At 35.7% G+C, this 13,531-nt stretch overlaps 1 protein-coding gene across 8 annotated transcripts in view; it reads right to left on the reverse strand.

Annotated features, from left to right (window-relative positions):
• LOC131684449 (GTPase-activating Rap/Ran-GAP domain-like protein 3) overlaps positions 1–13,531 on the reverse strand; it is a 446,130-nt gene that overhangs the window by 21,343 nt on the left and 411,256 nt on the right. For all 8 annotated transcript variants that reach the window (XM_058967345.1, XM_058967344.1, XM_058967342.1 and 5 more), the window contains one exon: positions 4,533–5,448. In XM_058967345.1, coding sequence (XP_058823328.1) covers positions 4,533–5,448 — 916 coding nt within the window. The remainder of the gene's footprint in view (positions 1–4,532; positions 5,449–13,531) is intronic.

Genomic DNA, 13,531 nt, shown 5'->3' on the forward strand with positions numbered 1-13,531 from the left:
ACATTCAACAAATTATGTCTATGAAACATAGAACTGCTCACCAAAAAAAATGCATAACTTTCAACATTTGCTAAAAACGTTTTTGTTTTTCTCATTCACTATAAAATTCGTCAATTTAATCCCGACGGAGGGTCGAGTGTCATATGCCAATCGACTAAGTTCGTCGAGATCGGAAAATGTCTCTGTGTGTATGTGTGTGTGTATGTGTGTATGTGGAAAAAATGTGACCTCTGTTTCTCAGAGATGGCTGGACCGATTTGCACAAAGTTAGTCTCAAATGAAAGGTACAACCTTCCCATCGGCTGCTATTGAATTTTCTATTGATTGAACTTCCGGTTCCGGAGTTACGAGTTGAAGAGTGCAATCACACAGAAAATTCCCCTATAAACTGAAATGAAAAATTTTCAAAACCAAATTTGTATTTTTGATACCAAAAGACTTTAAAATGCATGAAACATTTAGATGTTTGACAAAAATTGACTTTTTTGGACTTTGGTACATTTTTGCCTTTCTCATATAGAAAGGTTATGCAATCACTCTAAAAATCGTCAATCATACCGGCCCGAGGGGGGTATGCAGTGAGGGGTTGCAACTTTAAAATTAAAACTAGTTTAAAATTTCTTAACAAGTTGAAAAATTTCGGCAGGACCTTGACCTCCCGAATCTTTCTCCATGATCCGCCGCTGGTTTCAAGCGATGTTTCAGTATCACATAGTATCTCAAGATCGCGGCTGTCGATCCATTGTATGTATGTGCAAATCGTACTGAACATGTAATATTCATTTCCACATATTGAACATAACAAGCCATGGAAACGTAGTCTGGACAAATGAGACAAGCACAATTGCACCACTAGGTTAAACAGGTTTTTATTTTGGGAATGCGTCGAGTTGAGACGAAAACGTAATATGATTAATAACGAGGATAACACTTTCCGAATGTAGAAATTTATGTAAAATGACGATTTCCATTCGACTCTAGCAGTTCCTGATCGTTTTTGATGAGCATTTAATTTTTGTTGTATGACCAATTATATGTATAGGTCAAATGTTTAAAACATTAATTTAAGGTCAAGATAGCATCATTTTGAAACCGCCAATTTCGGAGGTTTAGTATGTTCGATGAGATTTACAAACGTTAAACAGCGCATCATTTGATAAAATAATTTTGACGGTATATCGCCCAAGATGTATTTATGGTGAATTTTCTCAGGTTAATATTCATGACTACAATAAAGTCTCAACAAATTCGCTAAAGACACGAACTCTGTTACTATTTTCTGAAAAAATAATTCTGCATAATTTTAAAACTTCAAAAATTACGGTTTCGGAATTATGCCGTTTGGACAGTATGATCGATTTTCACCAAACCCCCACCAAACCGAATTTCTGGCTACGCCGCTGCTAAGAAACAACCTTTGATGGTTTGTGGGCATGTAGGGTCTATTAAGCCAGAGTGTAAGTGTAATATCTTACTACGGAAACATAGTAAAAATATGATTTTTAATTGGAGACGCCTCTTAACCATATCCAAATTAAGTCATTTTTGGCGAAAGCTTCCGAATTTATACTTAGAACAGGAAGTTATATGGATGACCCATATAAATTTTCAAACTTTTTAAAAATGTGGACAGGTCTAAGCCATATATCATGTGAAGATAGATGACCACGTCATGCCTTTACTATCAAATCCAGACTTGTCTTTTAAATTATACCCTTCTTAATTTCTGTCCTTCCTTCCTATTCTTCGGTTTTCAGTTTTCGACAGGCTCTAGGTTTATGAATAAATAAACTTTCCTAAATTGATCCAAACGAACTTAAAATGGATATCTCCGAGCATCCATTTGAAATCCAACATAATGAAGTAGGTTCGATTATATCCGATCTTCTCTCGGATCAAAGATAGTCCGCGAAGTATTTTAATATTCCGCAAGACGCAGAAATATTCAGCTGTACCAGATATCTCGAAAGTTCGCCTAGATAAGCTAAGAATTGTGATATTTTATCTAAAGCAAATAAATGACGTTGCTGGCGACAAGACTTTCAGGAAGAACTAACGCGTTTACATGCCCGCTCACAAAGTTGAGATCGATGGTATAGCTATCGATTCGAACTTGGCATGCGCGGATCTACTGAAGGACGGGATTGTCTGTTTCAACGACCTTGCTCCAGTGAGCGAAGACTTCAAACTGGTGTCGGGTGACCTTTAGCGAGACTGCTTAGCGTTTTCTTCGACAAGAATAGTTTGCATGAACGGTTTTATGTGTCACGCGTCATGCATGTAGTATTGCACGTTAATTACAAGCAAATGGGTTCTAATAACAATAAATTTTTTCTCTCTTGAAAGGCTACTAAATATGTGGCATCACGTTTCAGACCGGACGTTCGATTTAAAAACACAAAGTGTGTTTCCGTTTTTAGGAATTTAGCGACAAGCCGGCGCTAATCTGTTCCAAAAATAAGTTAGTGTAGGCTTCTGATGAGACGATGTCGAAACGCACCAATGACTTTGTCGCTAAATATACCAGCAAGAAAAATGTAATCTCATGTAATATTTCAACCAGAGATTCAACTTAGTGCAGGGTTTACTACAAGAGATCTAAATCTAGGTCGCGTCTCTTACAAAAATATGGTTTGACCTAGATTGGGAAATGGCAACTTTGTGATATTGCGGAACTCCTTCCGACATCGAGGAGACTACAATTTTCATTGCACGGCATGAGGTTATATTCTGCAGCCTTCAAAAGACGGCCTGTTTTACTAATAAAGATTTCGCGATTTAATTAATTTATAATCCTTTTTACTAGTTTAAAAAAAAATTTCACGAAGATTGGTGATTTTGCGAAATTTTAGAGATTCACTTGGCATGGCTTTACTGACAGTATTCCAAGCGACACTCTTTGCGATTCCTTGTGGTGTACAATCGGAACTTCAACAATTTGTGGACAAAAGATTATTTTTGCTCTGACAGTCAGGCTAAAAGCACTTAGTTCGGTGGATTCGAGGTTGAAACTAGTTACCGCATGATAACTTAAAGAACTCAGCATTTCAAATTTTATCTACCTTTTGTAGATATCAGGTCCTTTCGGTATTACTGGAAATTCATTGTTGGACAAATTAGCTAGAGCAGGCACTGCGACTGACTACATTTGTCCAGAACAAGGTTTATCACTGTTGGATAAACCACAAGATTTGCTCTTATACTGCTTCCGAATCTGTATCTTGCAAATTTGCGTTCAAACAAAGACTTCTTAAAATGCGAAGATGTCAAAGAATTCGTTGCATTTTCTTCCAAGCATCATATTGATCAGGCCATTGATTGGACATTCCAAACTCAATTATCACAATGCTACTATTCAGCGTGCTGAATATTATTCGTGTGATCTTTGTGAATTCGATTACGCTCATATTACATGATATGTCACTTTCCTGCGGTAATACAATTATGCACCGGATTTTTGGCTCCATATATGTTCAGGAAGCTAAAGCTCAAGGATATATTATGGTTCCTAACCCTGTGTGGTAAAGAACCACAAGCATTGGTCGTAGTACTTCCATCGGGAGTGAATAATCCACACTATTTATTGTTATGTATAGTGATTGTATTGTATTCCCATTTGGCATTTGCCTACCTTCTTCTTTCACCTTCCTTTTATTTCCAATCAGGAAAAAAATAAGACGATATGGCAAAGCACAAATATCCAGATAACATGGGGGACGTGCAAATTGAGCCATTTTTTTTATTCCCGAATAGCAGACACAATAGGATGCCCTGGAACCGTGAAAAAAATAATGATCAAAATAAAAAAATACCATCCAACTGTAACGGTAAAAAATTCAGAAATATTTTCGGACAGCCACTGCACCCATTACATCTTTTTTAACCAGGGTATCAGCTAAGCATCTCACTGTTGACGGTTCACCCTTTCTCATCAAATGCATCATCAATGTAGGAGCAAGTAACCAAGAAAACTTCCCATTCCAAGAAAATTATTAGCAAATGACCATTGAAGTTAGCACAACATTCCGTAAAAATATTGTTTTGAAAAAAAAAATAGGAAACATTCTTGAATAGTTGAAAAATATAAAACGTACGCACCGAAAAATAATGAAATTTACATGACATGTAAATCAATACGAATGTAAACATACAAAGCTTGAATCAAATATTGATAAAAAATTAAGTTGAATTCGATGCACTTAATGGAAGCATCAATAAGCATATGATGCTACAAATTCGTTCGTGTGATATTACATTCATTTATTTTACAGCAATATTGTATTAAAAATACATTAAAGTGCATAGGTATCCTGTTTAATGAAACTGTAATTTTCAATCAACGTGTAAAATTATATTAAAATTCGTTGAAGAAAGCACGACAAGTTGTGTGTATTTGTGGTGGAACTTGAATTAAATTTCTATTCATGCTCCAAATATGTGCACGAAAATAAATTTAAAATTACAAACTATTTTTTTCTGTGTACTGTAGGTATACTTAAGTCCCTTAAATATGTAATAACATCATTACTTACGATTGTAACACAGCAGCAGCTCAGTATCCTGACCGTCGTACAAATCCAAAGCCGCCACTAAATGGATAGCGGTTTGTTTCCTATTATCAGCCTCGTGCAACTTTGTCGAATGTCCGGTGAGCTCCGAAACAACTTCGAAGCAATTCCTAAATCCGATGCATATCAGTAAGCCAGAATTTGGGCAAGCTCCTTCCAGTATGGTCATTATCGAGGGCAGTTCGTGGAGAGTGATTTCCTTCAGAAATATGAAACCATCCACCGTATCGTTGTCACTATTGGGACACCACGAGGTCCACGCAGCCGTATGTTTCCATTGAAAAATCAGTAGTTTTCGACCAACCGCCACCGCCATCCTGAGGTGAGCTTCACCTGCTCTCGAAATCGCGTACAAATGACAACCTCGCGTTTTATCTATTCTACGGTCCTTCACGTCAATTCTCGACCGCTGCCCTAGCCGATCGTCTGCAAATTCATTCAGCCTGAACACATGCACCCGGTGGCCGTCTTTCTGCACTGCAGATCCACCTCGCAGGAGCAGAATACCATGATCCTCAACCACACTAAGCTGCTTCACACAGAGTGTCTTGTCAAACACGACTCGGTGCGTTTGGTCTTCCTTGATCAGATATGTGCCCTCGTCGGAAGCCAGAAACAGCTGATCCTGGCCCCAACTGTCACCAACCAGATCGTTGCGTGGTTGAAACGTCGGATAGAAACACTGAGGTTCCCATGGCGGCCGTTTGAATACGGACCCAGCAGATGCTATACTGGTGGGAGCGTCCCCTCGGACGATAGCCTCCAGCTTAAGTGCCTGGCCGATGCGCACGAATTCGACCTGACGAGCATCTTCCTTCAGCTTGGACGTTCTCGGTGCGTCGTACAATACCTCCGAGAAGGCTCGCCGGTTCAGCATGTTCTGTGGAAGGAAGGAAAAGTCCCCGTGAGTGTAGTCAGTAATGGAGTGATTCTCATGATAAAATTATTAGTTAGGGTAGATAAGGGGCGCAAGTAGTTAACCCGCTAAAACACGTGACCCCGCCCAATGACAGTTGAAACAGCATATTTAATAAAATGATAAATTATGTGGATATTGTTAATTCACACCGACGCACAGTGATGCCGAGGCGGAAAAAAGTCAAAAAATGCACCTTTTAATTTTGTTCCAAGGTTATTTTTCTATTATTGTACAGTATATGAGAAATGATTTGCCAAAATTTCAGGACGTTTGGATGAGTGGTTGGCCCGCTACAGTATTTCAAAGTTCAGTGCGCTCATTGTTCGATTTTTTCTTCCCTTGTAAAATATATGAGAAACTGAAACAAACTTTATCTCGATTTTCAGATAGGAGCACACACTTTCTCGCATGTCACACTAGGTCCATTTTGAAGATTTTTTTATCAGCTTTTCGAAAATCTCTATGACATCTTGCGCAATTTTGCGCAAACCACATCTTTTTGGTATTAACAGTGTACAGGTATACATCGATTTAACGTACTTGAGGGATTCCATGGGAAAGTGGCTGACCATAAAATATGACCATCTCCGAATCGAACAAAACTTTGCAGTTGTGTTCGGATCATGAATCTCCATGATTTTCTCTGTCAATTTTGATACAAGAGCATTTTTTAAAAGGGCGTAGAAATTTTTGCATGCAGCATGAAAATAAAAATTTCTCGGTTACCGTATTTTATACAGCAAAACTAGCAAAGGCACAAATCTCCGATCAACATGGGGAACGTGCCATTTGAGCCAGACGCTACTGAAAACTATCTGAGAAATAGTTGCAGGGAATGGAAACTTCTACACGAAAAAATATACACTGATTTTTTTAAATATTGCAGTTTTGGAAATATTTTTGTTTACGACCTTTTCATAAGTTATTTGTGTTTCTCCATCAAGAACAGAAGGTTTTGCAAAATGCTCATAAAATATCCTGCAACTTTCCCGTTGACATCAAGGCGATATTGGGAACAAGTTGAAAGCTACAAGAAAACAATGAATATATGATTCAGCTATAGGATCAGATGATCAAACTATATAGTTGAATCATATTTTTGTTGTTTTCTGATAGCTTTCAAAAGGTTTACCTTAACACCTTGATGTCAAAAGAAAAGCCACAGGAAATTCAATGAGCATTTTCATAAACCTACTATTTTTGAAAGAGAAACGCGCACATCTTATGGAAAGGTCGTAATCAAACAAAACAGTAGTTTTGGTTAAAATAAAATTTAAAATATATCGAAAACTAATGCATTTTCGAAATTATTTGTTATGAGCATTTTGATTTGAAATAGTATTTGGAATTATATTCAATAATAAAATAGTATTCTTTATTGAAAGGAGTATGAATTTTAATAATATGCTAAAAGTTGTTAAGAAAACTTTCTTTTTTCTTTTCGATCAAGAAGAGTTTAAATTAAATTAAATAAGAGTTTGTAAACTCCAAAATAAAACCAAAACTCAAAGAAAAATGTTTTCATAAAATATCTAGATACATGTATGTGAGACGAAATCGATTGAATTCACCTAGTAGTGCGATGACGAATTTCGCGCCAAATCGTATTCAGAGTTGCCAGCACCCTCTCAGATTTTAATGAAACTTTCTGTACATGAAGATTTTGTCACAAAAAGCCACTTTGCATACTTTGTTTTTCCAAAAATGATCTAGACTGTCTTTTGAAAAGGGCCAAACTTTTTTTACCAATTTTTTTCATTTGACTATAGTCTAAAAATGAGAAATCCTACAAAAAAAATGTTATAGGAGTGATTTTCACAAAATTAGTTAAATTTTTAATAAAAATATTGAAAAAATTCTCCATCGACTCCTACATTGAAAAAAATCGATTTTAAAAATTTAAAATCGATTTGCAAAAAAACCCCATTTTTGACTCGGATGAATTTTTTTTTCAAGATAGGTAATTAAGTTCCCTACCTACCGTCAAAATTTCAAGTTGGGCACTTTCAAGGAAAAAAAGTTATTTGAAAAAAACTTTTTCTTGTCCAAACTGAATTTTTTTTAGTGTATTTTTATCGAAAACTAAACCAATGAAAGTCATAATCATCTCAGAATCCAATTTCCCAACTGCCTATTGGCCGGATACATGCAAAAAGTATCAATTACGAATTTGGTATATATTCATAATAAACTTGAATGTAAACTTTCAAATGAGCGAGTGGTCGTTACTGGTCGTTACTGGTGGATAATATAAGCTAAAACTATACAAACTAATCTACTAACACACTCTGTATCTCCAAATTTAAAGAAAACGTGTCTTTGTACCAAATTAATCTTATCCCCTCCTTAATATGTATAGGTTGTAATAGCATGTGTATCATATGAGGTTTTTAGTTCATAGGGCAAACAAAGAACATTTTTTAGAAGATTTCATCCAACATGCGCTATTGACAGTCTGCGTTCTGGTGGTTAATATATTACTTTGATAAAATATGGCGAGTGGGAGTTCACATATGAAGAGTGAGAAGGGAGGAGGGAGAGGTTCGGTGCTTTAGTGGCATTTTGCTCGTAATATTTGTTTTTAACGTTTTTAATTTGGTTTGTGTTTTAAATAGCAGTTTTTGATATATGGTTGTTGTTTATTGACACAGATGACAAATTTTGATCAAGTAGTCATCGACATTTTGCATCTATGAGTGATCTTACCTACTTGTATCTGGTTGAATCACTTAAAATTGGCCATCTAAACTAATCAGTTCGTATTAACTCACAAGTGCTACGTTATGTTTATGGTTCAAAAAACATATTTTCTTTATGAAGATTATCACTTGATATACTAACCACTTGTTATTCTCCTCAATTCTGTGCATACATCATGAATGCACCAGTTAATGGTAAGTTTTGTTCGAGGTTTTGTCTCATTAAATTTGAAGCTTTATTTTTGTTTTATTTAAAAATCATTCAAAAGAAAAAGTCTATTGGATGCTACTGGTAGCATAAAAAATGCTGATAGCAAAAGAAGCAAAATAGAAAATATTATTTTTGATCAAATTCTGGAGGAGAGATGTGAAGATGCTCAACGGATTATTAAATGTTTCTGGCTAGATTATGATCGTCGTTGGAAAAAAAAACGCAGCGGAAGGTTGAAAAGTTTAACAAGGAAAATGCCGATTGGTTGGAAGAATATTTAATATTTGAGCTACCAGTAACCTCTAATGGCGGGCAAGTCAAACCCGGAAGACCTGAGAAGAAGTTTGACGAGCTTTGTGACAGAAGTAAGCGGTTGAAAACGGCAGAGCTGAGAAGCAAGTATACAACAGAAGAGCTTGTATTTGCAGCACAAATCAGTCTCAGAGCCGATGGAGAGGTTGAAGCTGCAAATATGTTGATGAATCGAAACAAGGTTCGTATTAGGCATGACCGGGTTGAGATCAAGGCGTAAAATAATGTTTCAAATGATAATTTTACTTCTGATTTGAGATATACCTATTTCGTGTCAGTAGTTCGATTATTTTAAACTTGGTGTATTTCATAGATTCGAGTCAGAATGATGAACGATCAGGCTCTAGAAGTAGTTATGGAGAATTCACTGTTCCAACTAATTTAGTTCGAGAGTTAATGTCTTCAGCAAAGTTTTTGAGAGTGCTATTATAAACCACTTTGTTGAAGACATGAAGGCTCTATGTGTTCAGGGTATTAAAATATTTAGGCTATTTGAATCTACCCTTAAAATGAACTATTATGATTTTACTGTTTATGATAAATCTCTTCTACTTTTTATAAACAATAAAATTTAAATTTTATCCATAGCTTGAGTTTGTGAAGCTCCCAATAATAAGTTATTTTTGAAAGATATCATTTTATAGCTCGATATACTCCCCACACGAAGTATTCATGCCTTCAACAAGGTTGTTTCAAATGACAGCCTCAACAAATTCGCTAAAGACACGAAGTCTGCTACTATTGTTTTTGAAAAATTTATTCTGCACATTTTTAAAACTTCAAAGATCACGGTTTCGGAATGCCATTTTGACAGTAAGTTTTCACCAAACCAAATTTCTGGCCGCTGACTCCAAGTAAGTAGAAACAAATTCGTTCTACACTCGTCCACAAGAAACTTCTTCGAATACTGCTTATCTATTATAATTCGGTGAAGACCCGATTTAATCAGCCCACGATTTGATCAGCCCCCGATTCAGTCTGCCCCCGATTTTGTCAGCCCCCGATTCGATCAGCCCCCGATTTTGTCAGCTTCATATCAAACTATGTTCTATAGGCTCTAGCAGACAAACAAGGCTGAATCCGAGTAAATCCTTTCTTGAGCATATTTTTCTTATCTTAAAGATGCAAAGATGCAAAAATAAAAAGATCAATCTACTTTAAATTTTCCCTCTAAGCGAAATTTATATTAAATAATCAGAAATAGTTATGAGGCTTCAGGAACTAAAGAAGAATATTCTAACAGCTTCGGTTTATTCTAAAGAGAGAAAGAAATATGTCCCGATTTAGTCCCCGTTTCGTCAGCCTAAAATACACCATGGGGCTGATAAAAATGGGTCTTTACTGTATTTATTACTCACTGTGTCCCACATTTATTGGTACATTCTTTTTTGAGGATAATTTTTTCAATTGCAACGAACTACACTAATCTTTTAGTAGTTTTCAAGGAGTTATTTTATCGACTTCTTCCAAAATTTGGCGAACCTACTCCCATTCTTTTTCCCTTCTTTATTTCGACTATTATGTAGTCAAATTTTCTTTTTTACTTTTTAACGATATTCAGTTAGCTCTCTAGCTGAATAGGGAAAGTGATGAAAAACTAGAGCCATTGCACTCAAGTGAGAGCAAGGATGTGAAATATACAGATCGGGAAAATAGAAGTGGCAAGGTCATTAGAAACAGGCTTCAAATCTTACGGTCTAATCTTTTGTCTTCTGCTGCTAGCAGTTGAGCTTAGGCAGAATTACTACGAATCGCTCAAGTCTACCAACATGTCTCAACGGCAAAAACAGACTTGTCCCTCTTTAACGTGAGAACCGATAAAAGAGAAGTCAAGTAAGATCACCACTAAAAACCTGTCGCCGATTACTCTCATTCGTGCGATAGTTTATGTTAAAAGGATATCCTAAATTATTTGGTATGCTTAAGGGCTTATATGTTGCGAATTGAGTATTATTTTTTAATAAACTGAGTAATGACCGTCGCTCCACAACGTTTATTTTTCATGGCTTGCGGTGAGCACGATCTCTCCAATTGCTGAACTTAATATTATAGAATAGGCGTTAGTTTTTAATATTCTTTACAGATTTTACTCACCCAGATTTAAATCGCGCAAATGGCTCTGAATCAGACCCCTAAGACGATTTCACTACATTTTCAGAGCAGCGTGAACAGTGCACTAGCGCGGGTGACAGAAGTTTGTCGAAGAGTTTCGCGAAAAAAATGTTATGAGAGTTTTTTTTATAATATGTTCTTTGACATTAGGATTAGTAACATTAATTCAAATCAAAGATATTACTGGGAAGTCACTTTTAAAAAAGTCGATATCGAAGTAAAGTTTGAACTATTCACGCATGGACTTCAGAAGTAGCCTGATATCAAGAGCTGCAATTTCAGTTCTTAGTTCACAATCGTGTTGGAAACTTGAGTAAGCGCAATTGAGAGTATGAAATTCAAATAGATTAAAAAAAATCGATTTTTTTGGCCCAGCACTTTAGGAAAATTCAGTTTTTCCTACACAATGCATTGATTGAAGAATTTAGATATGTTATTAACAGAGCATTAGTAATAATTCGTTTGTCCGTCTATTTTATGAGCCATTTTTCCGCTTTTCCAATGATTTGGTTCAGCCTTTGAGATTTCTAACAATGATGTTGTCCTATGCTGATTTGAGCGTTTCTCTGAGTATGTGTTATCAAAAGCATCACGAAACATCAAGTTCTAAATGTTCTCAATCGAAATAATATTCGAAGAGAGTGCTTAAAAGAAATGTCTCATCACACTGTTAGGTGGATTAAAAGCGTTTTTTTATCTGTGTGACTTTAGTTCAAAATTGTTTTTTTCTCTCAACTTTTTTATTGTAAAATCGAGTAAAATAAAGGATCTACAATTTGGCATCATTCCAAATCTAATTTGGATAATTTCAAAAACCAGAAGAATTTTTTTCATTTTAGAACCGTAAAAAGTTAATGAATCAAACATATTGAAATGGGAGTACTACCGAAAGAGAAAATGAATATTCATGCGAGTCTATTTTATTTAAATAAAGTTATGTGTTTCACCACACACCAGAAAATAATGAAATTCAAACGACATGTAAATCAATACGAATGTAAACATACACAGCTTGAATCAAAAATTTGATTGAAAATTAAGTTGAATGCGATGTACTAAATGGGAGCATCAAAAAACATACGATTTTACAGTTTCGTTCTTGTGATATTACATGTCATTTATTTTACAGCAATATTGGTTTAAAAATACATTAAAGTGCATTGGTATCCCGTTTAATGAAGCTGTAATTTTCAATCAACGTGTAAATTTATAAAAAAAATCGTTGAAGAAAGCACGACAAGTGGTGTGTGTGTGGTGGGACTTAATTTTACATAAATATTCATGCTCCAAATATGTGCATGAACATAAATTTAAAATTATGAAAAAAAGTTCTGTGCATTTTATTGACGGTTCAGTGTCCTTTCGATTCAAAACTACTATAGTCGATACATTGATTTATCCAAACACCTTATTTCAAGCAAATTTCACAATTTTAAGTTTTCAAGTAAATTGGTTAAAAAAGGAATAATTTTTAGATTTCTTTGCGATACAGAGAGTGGTAATAGTCAACCAATTTCCACTGTATATGGCAACATTTGAAGAATAATTTCATTAGTTTGCATAGCAAAGTGCTAGAAATTGAGCGGGCACTTTGAAAAAATGCAGTGTCCATCATAACTCAAAATGTACTGGACCAATTGTTTAGAGATTGTATACAATCCTTCCTGGACCCATGTAACCACGTGAAATTTCCTTTAAATTATTTGAAATTGTTTTTAACGTTTCGCGTTCCGCTCTTCAGCACATAACAGCCGTCTTGACCGTCATACAGCCACCCCCATTTACCTCCCTATCATGATATCTTCAGGTATTAGGGCTATGTAGACATCATATTCGTAATCAGCGACCCAAAATTACCCAAGAAACCATTGTTTGAAAATATTTAATACACTTTTTTAATTTTTTCCGACTTTTGCATGAAGAGGAATCACTGTGCGACGGCATTAGCACGTATTCAAATTAATAATGCCTAACAGCTGAGAAAACGTTTATATAAGCTGTTGTCATTAAATATTCATAAGAATACTTTTATACCTTAATATAGTATTATATTGGTCCACATTCATAAATTGCTCCAAACGACAAAAAACACTAACGGTTCCACGCCGTGCACATAAATTGTACTATAAATCTATTTGATGATTTAGTTATACGCTGAGGTAATGCTATATTCCCATACGTTGATATCAGACGTATATCTTCCAAACTATTACCACCAATCCAGCAGCGACTGGGTCAGCTGCTTCCGGCTTTTTCCTATTGCCGTTGGCTGAGCGATAGAGCGTACCACGAAATTAGGTTTGGATAGTTACAATGTACGCGAAATCCAAAGGGTTCAGCGTGTGACCTACAACTTTCCAGTTCAGCTTTCATTCGCTTCGGTTGGTCTGACCAGCAGGATGGCAGTCAGTATGACGACGACATATACGCTTGGCAGCAGTTTGGCCCAGTTTATTGCAATATATCTTATGCCGTATTGTTCCTAGTTGTATGTAGTTTGTTCAAACAATCAGGGATCTGTTAGTAGGAAAAGGGGTGATGGCAAACAGAATTATACCGTACTGTCTATATGATCGTATTATTTTCAGATTCATTGTACGATACATAAGTTTCAACTCCCATATTAATCCTACACGTTATAGTACATTATCGTTGTTTAACACATTGGCTCATGCGGCAGGTTCTAAAAAATATTGCATTTGATACGAAG

Source organism: Topomyia yanbarensis, chromosome 2 (genome assembly GCF_030247195.1).
Source record: "Topomyia yanbarensis strain Yona2022 chromosome 2, ASM3024719v1, whole genome shotgun sequence".
Taxonomy (NCBI): domain Eukaryota; kingdom Metazoa; phylum Arthropoda; class Insecta; order Diptera; family Culicidae; genus Topomyia; species Topomyia yanbarensis.